Source organism: Spea bombifrons, chromosome 1 (assembly GCF_027358695.1).
Source record: "Spea bombifrons isolate aSpeBom1 chromosome 1, aSpeBom1.2.pri, whole genome shotgun sequence".
NCBI classification, from domain to species: Eukaryota; Metazoa; Chordata; class Amphibia; order Anura; family Pelobatidae; genus Spea; species Spea bombifrons.
Window position 1 is genome coordinate 44,808,222 of NC_071087.1, and position 18,530 is coordinate 44,826,751.

Consider the following 18,530-nt stretch of genomic DNA (forward strand, 5'->3'; position numbering starts at 1 on the left):
TCAAATTTAAAACTCCAGTGCTTTAAAATCTTTACAGTGAATAGTAAATTACTAACCTTACTGCATTCTGGTGAGCAATAGAATGCCTGGGTCTTGTAGCCTATGATCATGTGATCAGATGAAATGCGTGTTTGTGTGTTTGTTTATATCTGTTGTTTGGCAGTTCCAATGGGTTACTCTTTATTTGTGATATCCCTGCTGTTTAACGGTGACATTTATTTCTGATTGCGTTAATAACCAAGTTTCTTCTTTTGTAAGATAATGGAAAGTGCCTTACATCATTAAATTGGTTTAGATCCTGAAAGAACACCACTAAAACACAGTCTTAAAGAACATAGGTTATTGCACCAAAGACAACAAAAGAGCATATACTTAGCTTTGGGTTAATGCAACAACGGGAAGGCATCAGCCAACACCCATGATCGAGAGTACTCAACACAACCCCTGGATACAACAGGTCTTTTTTATCACTCTCAGTATGGGCCGGTGACGGCGCATCCTTATCCTAGTGGGTGGTGGTCCCAAATCAAGCAAGCGCTATATAAATGCTATGCCCGTCGCACCTGGCCATGTGCCAGGAAAGCAATGACACAATAAGAATGAACAGAACAGCAAAGAGAAAGAACAGCGACATGAGCACTAAGAAGCCAAGAAAAGCAACTCCCATCATATAATAACCAAAGCACCACAATATACTTTTTTCAAAGGATCTTTTTATTTTTGAGGGAAAGATGTTAACAGACACACACACTAATACTTAAGGAAATCTAGCTTGCGAGCAGGGCTCTCTCCACCTAATGTATTGGTTTGGACTTAGTCTGTCAATTCTAGGCTTGTCATACCCTTTGAATGTATATAGTGTAAGAAGCGCCACGTGATAATAATGTGGTTGCAGAATTCTCTTTTCCATGCCATTACTATAATGTGAACAAGTCCTCTTGTGTGAAGATACCAATCACTTCTTTGTGGAGAGATTTATTTGAAGGCTAATTTTTGAAAATTGTGTTAAAGCAAGAATTACAAAATAAAGCCAGCTATTTTAAAATATCAAATAATTATCAGAAATTTCCCACTTATGTTTCTTCTCCATACTGTTACCAGTGCTAAAACCTGTATTCGCTGAAGGTCACTTTGGTCTCTATTCACTGGGGGCTGAGATTGGTACACCACAGGTTAAGGATATTTTACAGGTGAATAATGGTGGGTTTAATTAGTAAGACTGAAAGTAAAAGGATCCCTGATCAATTTTAAATCATTTATCCTTAAATCTTCTCCTAGTTCTTTAAGTTCAACAAAGTCTTATTAAAGATCTACTTATATTTCTTCCCAATACAATTGCAATAGTCTAGAAGGGACGATTGCAACTTTCATTCAGTTAACTTTAAATATTTGTCATTTTCTTGTAGAGCCATGGCTAGTCGGGTGTTTACAGTAAGTATAGAATACCAAGTATTTACATTCAAGGAAACAGCATGCCTCACTTTGTAAAAATCAACGTTCTTTCATCTAAGGTTTTGTACACTCATCAAAAGACAAAGAAGTCCAAAGTTTGGCAAGATGGAATTTTGAAGACTTCATCCGAAGGGAGCAATGTAAGTTATCAGTAATGTTTTAAAGCAACCAGGGGGCTTTCTACTGATTATATAGACCCTTGTTAGAATTTATCTATGTATGAACATTCAAAAAAATATTAAAACCATTTATATCACCTTTCATAACCAGACAGACCAGCTTTTGAGTTATAATGTTATACTGTTCTAATGTATTTAGCCCTGTTCTGTTCCTATGGCACATAAAACCATTCTCCAATAACTTTAGTATTCTAAACGTTCATTAAATACATGATGGAGCTCTATTGCCATCTGGTGGTGGTGGTAATATATTTTTTACAGCATTATTATAATAGAGAAAATGAACAATGACGGTATAATTGACAGTATATTTAACACGTATTAAGACATGCAGGTGTGAGCTTACCAGCATTTACATATTTCGACTCTTTAGACTTTGCTCTGTCAATCATAGGAAATGATGAAATTGCAATGGGATAAAATGTCAGTGACGTATTTATCAACAGACATTTTAATAACAATTTTCAGAAAGAACGGGTAAAGTAGGTGATAAAAAAAATAAAAAAATTCAGCCATCATTTGTTATAGAAGATCTCGGTCAATTGCTTCTACATTTGTGGCAGTTGTATTTTATTTAATTAGGTTAAAACTTTCTGAAAACTGTAAGTAAACAGTGTAATGTCCAGATTGACAGGAGAAAGCAAACCATTACAGGGGATGTGAGAGCCCTGTCTGTAAAATGACACGCTGTATGTTATCTTATAAAATAATTGTAACTGGTAATAATGTAAAAAAGTTTACTTTATACTTGCCTAAAACTGTATTTATCAGCGTGTGCTCATGAGTATTCATATGTGTTATATTATGAGACCTTATTGTACTTAGACATGTTAGATTAGTGTTATTGAAGATACACAGAGCCACTGAGTATACTTTTATATTATAATATATATATATATATATATATATATATATATAATATTTGTCTGTCTTACAGGGCTGTGTAACATTGTATTTTTTGAATAAATCCATTTATCATATTTTTTAATGTCGAAGTCACAGTGAGCCCTAGTTGGTAAATACCAGTGGGTTTCTCTCAGACTTCATGGTTGATGGCTTCTGAGTAAACTGGACTTTTTGTATTTTGATCCATATGCTTTCTAAAAGATTTCAGTTGTTAAGTGTTGATTTTCCACTTACAAATTATGTTTCATTTGCAAAACTTGTTGTAATTATGAAGAGTTTGTTTTACAGGCTACACTTTTCTCTGATAAAGGACAGCGCTTGGATAGCGTGTTTCTTAAAGTTGGAGCGGTAAGTTTTTTTCATACTATCAGGCTATTATTATTTGTATTTTATATATATATATATATAAATATATATATATATATATATATATATATATAAATACATATTATATAATTTTACAGAATAGATATTTTGTTTCTTTCCGGCTCTGCGGCATGCGACGAATAAGGCTAAGCTCTGGAGTGTTATGAAAGTAAGGATAGTAACATTATTAAACATGATTAAATATTTTGATTTTGCAGATAAATCCTGGAGATGATTTGGAAAGTGATCGTTACTTAATCACAGTGGAAGCAGAAGATATTGGCTCTGAAGTGCCTCAGGGCTCACCTGAAGTCAGACTAGCTCCCCAGACAAACAGAAATATGCTAAAACCTGTTGGTCTGCGTCCACCTGTGGGCCTGAAACGGAAATTTACTGTAAGTTTATTAATAAATCAAACAGGCACCCCAGTTTTCAATGTTTTCCAGCTCCCAAAAGACTGCTTCAACAATGTCTGTTCTTCTCATCACATAAAACGTGTTATTGTCTCGATAGCTCATGTTTTGATTTTTTTTTAAATAATTTGAAAGATATTAGGTGTAAACAAAGAAAAATAATTAAATCTATAAATATTTTAAGATATGTTTCTAACCATACATGTGTATAAAGCACAAATACTACTAACAAAGTTATAGGGTCCATTCTTTCAGATGATAGCAGGGGTAAGCATGTAGGGAAAAAAAGGCACAGGTTATAGGAAGTTTTTTTTTTTTCTACATGCTTACCCCTGCTGTATCCCCCTCCTCCAGCCTTATCTGGCTATTTTCTATTTACGACCCTCTTAAGTTTTTTGTCTGCAAATTCTCTACCTTGTTGTTTTAACCCTGTATCAGAACACGTACTGGTTAGTTTTAAACTGTGTTTTTCACTTGCTTGGTCAGAAACGCATTTGACTTGATAAAGGGAGGAATCCCGAAAGCTCGTCTATCCATTAACAAGATTCTGCAACATTCTGTTTTTTTGCATATATATATATATATATTGTTGTTTTTAATGAAGCCACATTGTTTTCTCTAATTTTTAGGGTTTCCAAGGGCCACGGGAAATCCTGAAGAAACCTTCTCTTGAGTTGGAGGATGTTTGCAAACCTTCCTCTCCAGTCCTGGGAAAAGATTACCCTGCTTTGCCTTCACAACTGTATGCTACATCTCCCCTCTTTTCTGCTCCCTGCAAACAATCTGAGGAAGGCAGTATGACGGCACATTATAGTTCTCATGGTTATAAGACCAGTTCTGTGAAATGTGAAAAACAAGATGTGGCAGAGTCTCTTGCTTTGTCTAGTGACTTCTCAGCACTCCAAAAGACAGAACGAGATAACATCGCTGGCGCAAACAAAGGTGGGCTAAGCATAACACAAAATATAAGAAGTACTGCACAAATTTTGTCGTTATTGAAGTCCCATCCTTCTCATATTAAGAATGCGGAGCCATCTCGTAACCCTGATCACCAGCAATCTCCAAAGTCCAGTGCTAAGGTACTTAATTCTAGTTATAGCAGTATACCTTGTGGGCTCGATGGAGAGGGCCATAAGCAACAGCAACATACACCTGAACTGTCAACTATAAAAAATATCCCAATGAAGAGTCGCTGGGATGTCTATCTGGAAAAGCCACAAAATTCTTGCGCTGAAAAAACGTTTTTAACAACTCTATCGGAAGACATTTGGGATACAAAATCTGCATGTCCTTCAGTAAAAACTGATTCTTCATTTAGCGTGTTGAAATCTGATGGACAGGAGCAAGGATTACAGAGTAACACTTCTCTACCTGCACCAGTGGAGTGCTTAATGCAAAATTTACCAATATCAATATCAAGTAAATCTGAGAACGGATCGGAAAACATGAAACGCTCCAATAATTTTCAAGCTGTGAAGTTTTTGTCTTTTGATGATCCTTCTAACTCTAGTACCCAAAAATGCTTTAGTGGAGAAATAACCGGAAAAACAGATGTTTCCGGCCTTCCATCTCCAAGTGATGGTCAACAGTTGGCTTTGCAAACTGAAATAGAAGATGAAACGCCCTCAGAGGTCACTTTTAACTTGGTGGATAGTTTTGATTTTGGATATTCAGATGAAGAAAATACTTCTCCAAAACTCTCACACTTGCCGGCAAGATGTGTGGATCGTGATGATGTTGAAACAGAAAGAGGCGTTCCTGGTAAAATATCAGCCCTGTCTGACAATGAAAATGTCAAGATAAGTGGTTTTAATTATGATAATCCACCTTTATATAAGCTAGACCATAAAAAACAAGAAAACAAATTGGGAGAAGTTAAGGCTTCAGTTTCCGATGATGATCTTGGTGACAGAAATGTTAGGAAGATTGATTTTCAGCAAGATGACTTATCTTTTAGTTCTGCAGATATGAGCGTCTCACAGCTTTTTGATGAAACACACAAACCAACTGCCTTTTCCAGGAACTCAAATGTGATAGAACTAAATAAAATAATGAAGGAATCTGAAGACAACATCCAAGTGCTAGAGAACAGAACAGAGGTAGAAGGCCGTGCCAAAACATATCAGGGTGGCTTGAGTTCAGCTGCTGTTTTACATCAGGAGTCGCTGATAAATAGCAAAGGGGATCTATTGGAGCACATTACGGGAAGCCCTTCAAATAAAGAAACAAATTGGGAGAATACAGACTTACCCGACCTACCTCACTCCAAAAATGGCATTTCTCTCCTAAAAACTCTAACAACGCCCAGCACTGCACTAGAGAGTCTGAGTCTTTTAAAAAGAAAATTACCACCTGCGTTCCAAGAGAAAGAATGTGCAAGACGGACAAGTCCACAGAATACGCAAGGGGAAGGTCAGTCAGTTTGTCCAATTTAAAATTGTAATAAAACCAATATACATTTGTACAATAGAATGTTTACTAACTATTAATAAGTGATTATGACGATTTTCTGATAAAAAGTAAAACTTCCTGAATAGTAAATACGCAAATATTATTATGTTTCAACATGAGCAGGGTTTAACCTTCGGTGATTGATTTTCAAGTTTCCAAGTGTAATCATAGAAAACAAAGAAAAAAAGCAATAGCGTTCTACATATAAAAATCAATTATATGGAACATATTAACCCAAACACTGACATTATATGTGTACGCTCCACTACTCCAGAGATACAGATGTTGGTGGAAACCTGGGGGTACCCGCTCTCATAATACATACAGCGACACACCAGTTCTGTAAAACACAGTACTGTGTAAAAGTTTAAGCATTCTTGCTGTAAAGTAAGAATGCTTTCAAACATAGTTTATCATTTAACAAAATGCAAAGTGAGTGAACATAAGAACAAATCTAAATCAAATCAATATTTGGTGACGCAAGTCTTTGCCTTCAAACTGCATCAATTCTTCTAGGTGCACTTGTACAAAGCCAGGGATTTTCTAGGCATATAGTTAGATGGATGAGGCGCTAATGATCATCAATTTAATATGTAGGTTGAAACACAATCATTAATTGAATTAGAAACAGCTGTGTATGAGGAATGAACCTGGGTGAGGAACAGCCAAACTCACTCAATGTCATACACATCTACCACGGAGGGTAAAACATCCTCCTCATCGAGAGATTTAAACAATGCTCGCGCAAATCACATCCTCCTTTGGGAGAATCTCTTTGCACAATGTATAGAACGGCTTCCCTGATATCCTCCTAGTAGTTATTTTTCCTCTTTAGGTTTTTGAAAATGCAATTCATGTTCATTACAATGTCTGTACTTTATTAGAACATCGTTTATGTTCCTAACGTACGTGAAATAAAATATAATTTCATGCAAATATGACATCATGCTTGTGTGAACTCATTTACATTCTGTATTGAGTAAACAGTTTATGTTGGGCTTTTGAAGTTCCTCACAGACCAAGCTCTGTGGAGCTTTCCTTGGGTTTCTCAGACATGGGCCAAGAGGTATCATCCTTCAATGAGGACGTCGGCTTCCCACAAACTCCATCTTCACTCAGTACTCTGACAACCTCTCTACCGATGGTAACCTTTTGTTTTTTATACCACAAAGAATTCTGTAATAGGATTATAATAAATAGGTTTTGATGATTTCTTCAATGAGATCTCACAGGAACTCACCATAAACTTCTCTGTTTACGTGGTAAGGATTTTCTCCATCAAATTCTACTTGCTCTTACTCAAATGCCATAAAAAGATGTCTTCCAAACCATTGATCCCCTGCAACAAGTTTAGAAACCATGCGCACAATTTATTAATGTAACATTCACAGTGGTTATTTATATTATTGTCCTTTTCATCTCTCGCTCCCAAACCCAGTCACCTTTATCTCAAACACCCATTGTCACCCAAAGCAAAAAATAGCGCTAACTTACTAATGTGATACATATACTGGCGTCATGGGCCTTCAACATGAATCCTTTGCTGAAGCAGCTGCTTATAAATACTTAGTTCATAAAGCTTACAAATAAAGTATTAGATGTTTAGTTGTAGTGCTCCAAACCATGTGCTGCAAGCTGGTATTTTCCGCTGTACCCAGGCATGAGACTAGTAGAACCTTCGACGTTCAGCTAATGGTTGCACCTTTTGAATGCTTAAATATGTCCAGCCTGGCAAATCCTTTGGGGTCATTTTGCACTAATATGCCTCTGCTTGTCTAATTATTATTATTATTTATTGTTTATTGACAACAGGTGAGGAGGGTCCTGCTCAAACGAGCTCACATCCTCACATCACACTTTATACCAAAGAGTTTTCTTCTGGGGTGGGTAAATATTTCTTTTTTCAACTATGCTGGATATCCTCAATTTCATTATTTATTCTTCTATTTACAGCTGCCATTATCCTTTCAAGAACCGTCGTCTGATTCAAATAGACCGTCTATGTCCTGCGAGGTGAATATGACATGAAATTCACTAGTAAGCACCACAGGTGCTATTACCTCATCCTTGAAAGGATTTACTATCCCTATGCTGCTGTCATGAAATAATCACCTCATCTCATAAATTATCATTAACACTTTACTGCCTGTATACAAGTACATATAGCTACATATTGCAGCACCTGAAGGTCTTCCATTTACTAGTCCTGACTGACCGATCATCAAAGAGTCGTGACTGAACAATTGGGTTCTGAAGGAAGCCCACAGCAGTCAGTCCAAAAGTAAAGCACATCTGCTGTAGATAATGTGATGTCATAGTAAAACACGGTACTTAGCCTTCACTGTTCTCAAACGGTACCTAAGGGGTTAGCTATGTATTCTGTGGATGCTCTCTTCAGTCCTCCAAAACCCAAAGAGGTTTATTCACTAACCAGAAAGTTGATATAAAAATTTGCAGGGAATTTCAACTTCTGCTGCGGGAAGAGCTTGACTGGCCCTGTATAACGCATAGTTACATCATTCAGATTTCTTCAGTTATCTCACCCATTAAATACTGCATTATGCGAGGCCCGTTCACACTGGGGAAACATGCCAGTGATTAAATAGTGAAGTGGTCAAGTTGGAACCCCATCCTACTTTGAGTTAGTAGACCTCAAATAGCTGAATCATTACCAGTATAGATTTGTCAAATTACAAAAGAACCGTGATGGACAAATTGATCTTTTATTTGGATAATAAAAAAAATGGATATAGTAATGCATGTGTGACAACACCAAGCACATTAAAAGCGAATTTTGTCAACTCATGATGCGTTGTTTCAGATGTTCAGAATGTCTTTTCACATTTGCTTTAGAGCATCCCATATGTCTGTTAACAGTGTGAATTTTCTGTATTAGGAAGTCATGCTATATGTACACTTTATATCTGCTTTACCAGTTTGGTATTTTGTAGAGGATGTGTACATTAATTAAAAGAGCAATAAGCTGGCTATATATTGTGTTAAACTTAGCTTACCAGTCTCACGTGCTTCGAAGTCCTTCCGTCCTTTAATATACATTTGTCAGGCGGGAGCAGAGGATCGGGATTAAATTGAACCTGCCACCGACACCAACAGAGTGCGATATATTACAAAGGTAGGCTGGTTTTCATGATACAACCCCCCCAAACATTATAGAAGAATACCTTTAAAACATTGTAACGCCGTGTAGGCAGCTTTTTGCTCTATTATATTAATATATATTTTAAGTGAGACTCATTTATTTTACGGTTGTATGTTACATGTGTATTTGTGTTTTGCTTGGTGGGGGGAGACTACCGAGCTGTAACGTGTAATTTTAATAGATCATCCACCCAGTTGAGTTTCAAGGCCACAGAGTAAAAGGATCAGCTTCTAGTGCAGCGATATTTAGGTCACCCAACTCTGTAGTACAATGTTGCGAGTTTCAAGCCAGGAGCCCGTATGGAAACCATCTTTTTGAATTGGCTAAAGGTTTTCGCTCACCAATGCTGCCAACCGGTTTTACGATCAATGACTTAACACAGGTAAACTAGAAATGTCCTGATTCTGAAATTGATGTGACTTGTCAGTGCCAGTGGCTTTGTTTTATTGTGAATTGCGTGGGTATAAAATGCTTTGTGTGGGAGAGACTGGATGAGTGGATTTTTATCATTTTGCTGCAACCTGATCACCAGCCTGTTATAGTTGATCTAAATAATCCTACGTTTTATGAAGCAAAATTAGGGATGAAAAAGTTTTTTTGGTAAGGGAGAGTTTAAAATTAATTAGGAAAACTGTGATTCCTTTTTTTGTAGCAGTCTTCTGTTTCTACAAAAGATGGAGATATTCAAACAGAATTAAACCTGACTGTATCACCTCAAGATGAGGATAAGCGTGAGTTATACAAGTACAATTTCCACGTTCAATATTTTATCAAACATGCTTTAGATTTCCTCTTTGATCCAGTGAAGTTCATAATATAGTTATTCATTGTTATATAACTTTAATAGATATGATCTTCTTAATTTATGGGCAGCAATTGCCTTAAAGTATAACAGAGTATATTCCCTATAAGGAGAGTTTTGGTTTTATCTCTCTTACTCCACTATTCATTCTGAAGGGTTGACACTAGCACGTTTACCTAACAAAAAAAGTCTGAGTTGGCCCTTTAGAATGCATAGTTCTGATTTAACTGTATGTTTTACAGGGCTGACAGAGCCAAGAAGAGGAAACACAACTCTCCATTTAGTGAATAAACCCCATCATTTTTCTTGTCACCTTTTGTTAACAAGCAGTGATTCACGTATCTATGTTTCTACTTTGTTTACTTCAACAATGTCATGATAACCTTTACATGCATTTGTCCCCAGCTACCAGATGGTGATTGCATTTTACATGGACCCAAAGTATTTGTAGATTGCACCTATTTTTCAAAATGGGTAAACTTTAATTATTATTCTAACTGTCTCCTCATTTTTGCCTTTTCCCCCCGCTTTATCCCCTGCAGAATATTGTGTTCCTCGGTGGATTGTGGGCAGTCAGGATTTGGACTGTGACTGGACTCTTTCTCAATGGCCTTCCAGAGAACTGAACAAGGTTTTTAAGTAACAATCAAGTGTCTTCTCTTTTTCTTACTGGAACTGTGTAAATATTTTTAAACCTAAATAAAAGTAAACATTTGCTGTTTTACGAATTTGTCCAGTAGAATTTTTCAAGTGGAACTGGCCTTGTTCTATGAAGAACGTCTAATGTCTTGTGTCTAATGTACTGTAGTTTTCAAAACCAAGGTTGGGTGATTATTCATAAATAAATAATCTGTAGATACTCTCTTATCATAGGCATCCTTGTGTTCTTTATTGTTGAAATATTGGAAGACTGAATACCTGTGCTCATGGAACTTTAAATTTTAGTGGTATAGAAAAGTGAATGAATGATGCTAGCGTAGGTGCATTAAATAATATGTGTTTCGCTGGCCGATTTTAGGTGTTTTCACCAGTACAGAGGGAGTCTCCAGGACAAGTCTTCTTGAGGCCAAGACAAGAAAACCATGTGGAAAAAGGTATTGACCTGCTAAGTGACCGTACATTTTCAGTCCCCAGAAAGTATACACATTATAATATTTGGAACAATAATGCTCCACACATTAATTTATGTCTCATCTTAATGTTTTATGATCACATCTAGAGTGAGTTCAGAAAAGACGTGGAAATGTTTAATTGTGTGGTATTAGTTGGTGCAGACTTTGATTGTCTATTGTTATGGCTTTGTTGAAGAACATTTTAAGTTAATGTCCGATATATGCAGAAATAAAAGTAATTTCAAAGCATTAACAAACTTTTTTTGCATTTGTGTAACTTACTGTGGTATAATCTAGGTAATTAAAACGAGATGGGATAGGAACTATGACAAAAACTGGAAATGTAAATAGAATTATACAAATAGAATGCCTCCCAGTCATTCCTTTCATGCACAAAAAATTTGATAAAAATTTTGACAAAATAAATAAAAGAGGGCGTAATTCATTTTTTTAACACAATCAAGAGTTATCCTTGTAGTCGATCCCCGTGACCAAATGTTCCTTGTTTTTTTTTTTGATAGCTGTATTTGAGATATTGAACAGACCTGCAGGGGGCAGCATTTTGCTGTGTTAGCAGAAATCAACAATATTTTGTCATGAAATCTGTTGACAAAAGAAAGTATTGATAAGGTAGTAATTACAGTACATACAGCCCTTAGCCACGTTAAAGCACAATTTGCAGTTGCCTAAAAAGGCGAGATGACACAACACAACTGTATGAGTTTTGTTTAAAATTTGTATGTTTTTAACATTTTTCTCACATTTTATGATGTAGGTGAACATGAATTGGCTGACGTCAGGAAAACCTTTAAGCTTGAAGCCGGGATTCAAAGCGGAGAGCCTGTCGTGGCTGGGTTGGATATGCCTCAAAGTTTAAATCGATTAGACCATGTGCACGCTTTTTTAGGAAATCACACTAGTTTTTCCTCTGCATGTCCATTGGTGACAGGTGACAAAAACAATGACATTAAGGTAGCACGCTCTGTAAAAGACAACAACTCCCTCACACAACCAGAAAACTGCTGCATGCCTTCAAACGCCAGACCAAGCAAGTGGGCAAAGTATCAAAGTTTATCTCGCAATACCTCAGAGAGTAACACCATGGATTGGAAAGAAGATGACTTCTGTGCACAAAGTGTATTTGAAAAGTCGCCACAGACATTGCAGGGCAGGCAGATAAATAATGTGGAAAATGAACATTCTGCTCACTTAAATTTAAGTAACACGCTTGGCTTTCCCAGCAGTGATGGTACTGGAGCAAGGCGGGAAATATTGACCAAAAACTTAACTAAAGCTAACTGTATCGCACCTCATTTGGGGAAAAAGAGTTTGTGCTTTAGTCAAGCAGAAGATGGCCAGGTATGTAAACATCTACGTGAAAAGCTGACTTTGTACTCAAGAATGTACTTCAGCAAAAGACGGCAAATTACAAAATGGCTGTCATTTAGTATACTGTCTTGAGCTCTGGCATTGTTGCGGACTAATAAGAACTGAGAGGCCCTCTACACCTTCAGAACATTTTACCAATATTTTTTCTGCATATAGTACACAGGTGTGTGTATAATAACCAAGAATTTACAGATTGCTTTGCGCAAAGCTGAGATGGAAATAGATAATTCTGGGCAAAGGGGTAAAAGTAGTTCAGTCACCATGGCAACAAATGGAATTGTATCTGCTGATAGCTCCAGTTTTACCATCCTACACCAGAACGGCCCATCATACTTACTCCTTGTGTTTTTCAAGGCAAGCTAGGAGCTGTATGTCTGCTGTGTGTGCATCCATTTGGATCCATTGTTCATATCTATATGCTTTTGTGGATTTGCTGTTTTTCAGATTGTATTGTCCAGCGATCTATGTTTTCCCAGCAAGGAATCTGTGCTCTCTGTAAGCCTTCCTAAAAGAAAAATAAGAATACCAGCTGCTTTTCAATCCACAGTCCACTATAAGCAAGTCTTCACCGCGTCCCTTACAGGTATAACACTAATTATATATTTAAAATGTGGGACTGAAAATGAAGCTTCCCTCCATGTCAAATAATGTATTGTGAGGATACTATAACACCAGGTATGTTTGATTATTGCTAGGGTATCTTTGAATGATTTTGCCTGCGTCATTGCTATACCTAGAGTATATATATTCAGGTCTCCTCCCAATTAACTATATAAAAATATACCAAAAAATATATATATATATATATATATATATATATAACAGTGGGTTGCCAGTTTCTAATCGGTTCACACCAACTGCACACCAACAGGCATATTAGTCTAGTGTTTTAACAAGACCAACAAAAGTCTATTCTTTTGTAATTTTACAGAACATTTAAATATCGTGATGTTTGAGCTGTCACAGCGACTGCACTGGGCTCTCTCCAAAGTTGACATATCTTTCTACACTTCCCAGAGAGGAGAGGACACACAGAAGAAAGACGGTAATGCCCCTCTTTGTCTACACCACCAACCAGCTAAGCTTGTGATGGTGAAGAAAGAGGGTCCTAATAAGGTGATTTAATTCTTTATTGTGTTATAATATACGGGATACTGGGTTACTGAGCCTTGCAGAAAAGTGCACTTGTAAGTCTTAATTCTGTAACCTGTGTTAAGTCTTTACAAGGTTCATCTTTGAGGTTGCAAGGTGTCTCACACGTTAATGTCCAAATGATCCCTGTTGCAGGAACAACATATTCACATGGATATATAATGTTTTTAAGTTGATTAAATGGGAGAAGTACTTCTGGGCCAAATAATAAAATATATAATGAAATATTGAAATAAAATTAAACACTGAGTTTGAAATATATGCTCCAAGTTTACATGTGAAGGAAGGACAGTATAAAATGGCCAGTCTCATTGAGAACATGAGCTGCTCAGCCCTTGTGACTTCATGGCAGATTCCCACCAGCAAGTAGCATGTCATCGTTCAAGGTTAATCCTCGAATAATATTCTTCTTAAGCTGCATTTAATGGTCTTGTCAATGAATAGAAATAAAGAATAAGTGAAGTAGAAATAGATGAATTGTATAATGTTCTCTTATTTCTTACACATCGAGTCTGTTATCTCCTGTCTATAGACACTTGTTCTCCATTAAAAAAAATTAATCAAAATTATTCATACAATAGGCAGTGTTTTTAGAAAATGTACATATTCTATCGATGTATGCATATGTCATAATAGCAGAAACATGTTTGGGACCAAAGTATTCATCAAGTTAAATGTAGACTTGTGTAGGTTCCTAGGTCCCTTCCTCAGAAGTGATCAGCTATAAGGGATTGCATACTTTTTTGAACTGTCCTCTCTGAGAAGATTTTTTTCTTTTATATGAACTGTCCTCTCTGAGAAGATTTTTTTCTTTTATATGCCAATAATTTCTTAAACAAAAATGTATTTTGGTGTTTTTTTTTATTCTGTAGGGTCGTTTCTTTTATGCTTGTGAAGCTCCCAAAGCTGACCAGTGTAAGTTCTTCAAATGGATGGATGAAGTAAAATGTAATACTCCAGTGCAGGGGAAGCCTGATCAGAAGGCTGTCATGGGAGATATGAAGAGTTTGTCTGCGTATATAAGATGCCAGAACATAGCTCTTTATGAGGAAAGTCAGCTGATGATTAGGTATGTTCGTCAGTTACCACATATGTGAGCATTTACTCATAGTTATCTTCTGTTGAAATGTCACAGGGAAAATTCAAAATGATTCAAGCCATAAGTGTTCAGAGCAAGAATGTTACCATCAAGTGTGATCAGTGGCTGGCAGATTTTTAACCAACCTGGCGTGACATAACTAAGTTTGTTGGATCGCTAGGCTTTCTTCTACGGAAGTTGAAAGTTGTCTACATGTCTAGTTTTCACAGTATTGGCGAGCTTTAGGTCCATAGACGTTGTGTCTTCAGCTTTAATTTAGATGCAGCGGAGATACCAGAGATGTATATTGATGATTAAGTTTGCCTTGTATTAAGATATAAATATAAATATATATATATGAGCCATTATAATCTAGTGGTGCCTGCTTACCGTGATCAAGTCTTATTCTGTGACTGTAATTCATTTGGAAATGTATGTTTACACTCATTAGAAACCAATGGATAGATTTATTGTTATTATATTGTTAAATATTTTATTATATGTGTTTTATTTTATAGGAAAGTGTCTGGGTTCCATCAAAGACATTTTAGCAAGTTTAAAAAAATTGCTAATGCTGGTTCAAGATTTGGTGATGAGTCAAAAACCAAACTTTACCTTAAACTGAACAGGAAAGATAGTTCTTCAGCATACAGTAAAGGTAATCTCTTCGATATGTTTCCTTTGCCTGAAGATATTACAAGAGACATGATCTGTGAACACGCACCCTCTTTTCCTATACGGTGTATAGGCTCTGATAAAGAAGCCACAATACAAGCAGCTTTATTGCACAAAAAATACTTCTGTGATAGCCTTTGATTAAATACAGAAGGCCCTCCTCCTGTGCATTTTAACATAGGATTTACAAGTGACCTTGTAAAACATCTTATACAGGTGCTTTATTATTGTGGTCCCCCATGGTATAGTTCTGTGACCTCCAAGATCATGGGTGCAAGAATTTAGTTGTTTTAGACAATGTAACCAACCACAAAGTTAGTGTAAGTGAGCTTTAAATATACACTGTATAAAATGTAGTTTTCAATTCATAGTCCCTGTGCTGCATTCATAGTCCCTGTGCTGCATTCCAGCGCCATGTTTTTATACATTACATCTGCTGAATATTGATCTGTAAATAGCTAAACTTACTGAAAAGAAAAAAAAAACAACCTCAAACTGGACTTTACTTCATTCTAGGTATAACAATACAAACGCATATGTCCCAAGACTACTCAAGTTTTAATATATTTGGGCAGAAAGCTGAGTTTTGAGACTTCTTGTTTGGGTAGTAAATAGCAAAATAACATCCCGGCACATGCGCAGGAGCTTAAACTCTGAGTAAATGGCCATAAAGACTTTGTGCAGAGCTGTCCTGGCAAGTTGCATGTGAGCTTGGCATGGAATTGGGCATGTCTGGCGCAAACTGTACCTTGCGGGTATCCAGCAATCGGGATATTAGAGGCTGGAACATATTTTTTAGGTAACGTTCCCATGACGTCACATGGCAAAAATATAATTTAATACAAATTTACCAGAAAGAAACGTAAAATGTTACATTTACTGGAACTTTATTTGTGCTTTGCTGGTACGTCTGCTTTGCTAATATTTTTTGTTCAAATATGTCATGAAACAAACATCAAATGCAAATATTTTTGTATATTAGAAATGTTTTAACTTACGTATTAATGTATAACGTGCTTTCTGTCTTGTATTTTTTGTCTCTAGATGACCTCTGGATTATTTCCAAAACCCTTTTTTTTGAACCACTCGACACTTTTATTGCTTGCAGTGCCTTTTTCGGCCCCTCAGCTAACAATGACATAGAGATTGTTCCTCTTAAAGGGTATCACCCTTCAAACTGGCCAACGAATAGTAAGTCTTTATACTGAACGCAAAGGAAATGTTTGGCTCTCCATGGCCACAGCGGAGGTTTTATCTGGTGAAATCGATCAGGAAGCAAACATAGTTGTTTTTTTCACCCCATCCTACATTAATAATCATATTACCCCTGTCAGATATTTTCTGTAGTGGGTGTTGAGACTAGTGTAAAAAATAATAATAGCTGTATGTGAATACTGTCTCGCTAAAAACATTGCAAATGTGTCTTTATTTCTTGCAGTGGTTGTCCATGCGTTGTTGGCGTGTAATGCAAGCACTGAGTTGACATCTTTGAGAAACCTACAGGAGCATGTTAACCCCACCACGCTACCACTGATGCCGCATCTTCTGACAATGTAAGTGGCTTCAAATCATGGAGGAGTTCGCTAACTCCAACACTTTATCACAAGAGGATACTATGCCATCCAGTTCACTCAGAATGACAGATACATTTATGTAAATAGTACTCTCTTACTTTATTAATGGCCATAATCCAACCTTATAACCCAGTGTGTGTTTCTCACTTCCCTTTATAAAGCTTTAACAAACTGTGCGCTGCTAATACCATGTTAAAGGGATATGTCATTCAGTCCCGGTAGGGAACATATTCTGTAAACCTTTCTTTATAATGTTTGTGATGATACGATTTTCTGATGCCACGTTTAATCAATATGTTTAAAGGGCAAGGTGTGTATCAGATAATTATTCATATAAAACAAAAATCAATGTTTTGGATCCCAGGAGTGTCCACATATTCCAGTTTTGGATATGTTAACATCTGTTTTTATATAATACACAGTGGGGTAGTATATAAAGTGGGAGTTGGCAGGACATTTTTGGCTTCGGCTCCCTAAATTCACTATGAATTACAAAGCAATCCATGGCAAATCTATCTACAGGAAGGGCTTAGCTACCCCTTTAAACTGCAAGGTAAGAAGAAGTCTCACTGATATCACTATGGTTCAGTGAGATACAACTGGAGCTCTCCAGCCACCTTCCTCTTTAGTCAATGCCCTCCAACGTTTCTTTTGAAATTGTGCTGAAACAGACTTGTCTAAGCAGTAATGGATAGCGGCTGTCAGATGGGTATTTGAGGAAACTAGCATTGTATGAACCCTTCTGAGTAATTACTCTAATGATACAATGCTCCTTGGACCATTTAGTTGAACTCACCAGTGCTGACACTGCTTACGGTTGAAGCTCTATAAGGACCTTTACTCCTAGCTTCTTCCTCCAACCACATTTTATTCTTACATGTACTGTCATGATTACTATTTTTGAACAATTTGCTGAGGTTTATAAACTGGAAGTCTATAAATGTATGCAGCTGTCTCCCAGAGGTATAAATGCCCTATGGTAATTCTACTATACTACGAGACCCATCACCGTTTGAATATAAAGTTTACATCCGCCTCAGGGTGTTTTATTTTTGCTATAATTTGCTTTTCTTATTATTATTTTTTTGCTGCAGGAACTCTAAGCTGGAAATAACAGCAAATGTTGGCAAGGGGAGGTTCAATCCTCCAACTCTTATTGGAAAGGCTACTCACAACAACAGTCTGCCAAATTATGACTTTGTAATTAATTCAGCAACAAGTACGATTAAGCAGTTTGGACTCAACAAAGACCAAGCCGCTGCCTTGATGCAAATTGCAAAGATGATCGCTGGAGCTGATGGACCCCAAAACGAATCACCAATCACAATTATACATGGTAAAGGAAATTCATTGTGAGTCTTCATTGCGATATTTGTCATTCTCCTTGCATTTGTCTTTTTAAGGAGGCGTGTATTGTTGTTATTGCCGCATTGCTAATAAATTGGTACCTTGCTTGTGTGTAACAAATTAGGCCTGTATGAATGAGTTCTGTATTTGTCATTTCCACTCAGGAGTTTTTGGCGCTGGGAAGAGTTACTTGCTGGCAGTAGTGGTACTGTTCTTAGCTCAGATGTTTGAAAACTGTGATCTTGAAGAAGGCTCAGGCTCATCTCCTTGGAAAATTCTCATATCTTCGTCAACCAATATCGCTGTTGATAGAGTCCTTCTGGGGTATGTTCAAACATAGGGCTCTATTTATTAATTAACCTGGCAAACATTTCAGCTCCCTGATATCACAGATTTGTACAGGAAATCTCACTGGAGTTGGTCCTTTATAATGCTAATATGTGATACATAGTATGTTTGACCCAGGTATTGTAC

At 36.7% G+C, this 18,530-nt stretch overlaps 1 protein-coding gene across 1 annotated transcript in view; it reads left to right on the forward strand.

The window, feature by feature from the left end:
* Positions 1-1,410: 1,410 nt before the first annotated feature.
* The window catches only part of ZGRF1 (zinc finger GRF-type containing 1), a 29,048-nt gene continuing 11,928 nt past the window's right edge, over positions 1,411-18,530 (forward strand). The window contains exons 1-20 of the mRNA XM_053461439.1: positions 1,411-1,431; positions 1,512-1,592; positions 2,826-2,885; positions 3,122-3,298; positions 3,946-5,728; positions 6,775-6,911; positions 7,721-7,780; positions 9,109-9,309; positions 9,580-9,658; positions 10,272-10,360; positions 10,748-10,823; positions 11,617-12,200; positions 12,675-12,813; positions 13,162-13,346; positions 14,255-14,451; positions 14,979-15,118; positions 16,180-16,326; positions 16,574-16,688; positions 17,804-18,045; positions 18,221-18,380. Of these exons, the coding sequence (XP_053317414.1) occupies positions 1,411-1,431; positions 1,512-1,592; positions 2,826-2,885; positions 3,122-3,298; positions 3,946-5,728; positions 6,775-6,911; positions 7,721-7,780; positions 9,109-9,309; positions 9,580-9,658; positions 10,272-10,360; positions 10,748-10,823; positions 11,617-12,200; positions 12,675-12,813; positions 13,162-13,346; positions 14,255-14,451; positions 14,979-15,118; positions 16,180-16,326; positions 16,574-16,688; positions 17,804-18,045; positions 18,221-18,380 (4,673 nt within the window). The remainder of the gene's footprint in view (positions 1,432-1,511; positions 1,593-2,825; positions 2,886-3,121; positions 3,299-3,945; positions 5,729-6,774; positions 6,912-7,720; positions 7,781-9,108; positions 9,310-9,579; positions 9,659-10,271; positions 10,361-10,747; positions 10,824-11,616; positions 12,201-12,674; positions 12,814-13,161; positions 13,347-14,254; positions 14,452-14,978; positions 15,119-16,179; positions 16,327-16,573; positions 16,689-17,803; positions 18,046-18,220; positions 18,381-18,530) is intronic.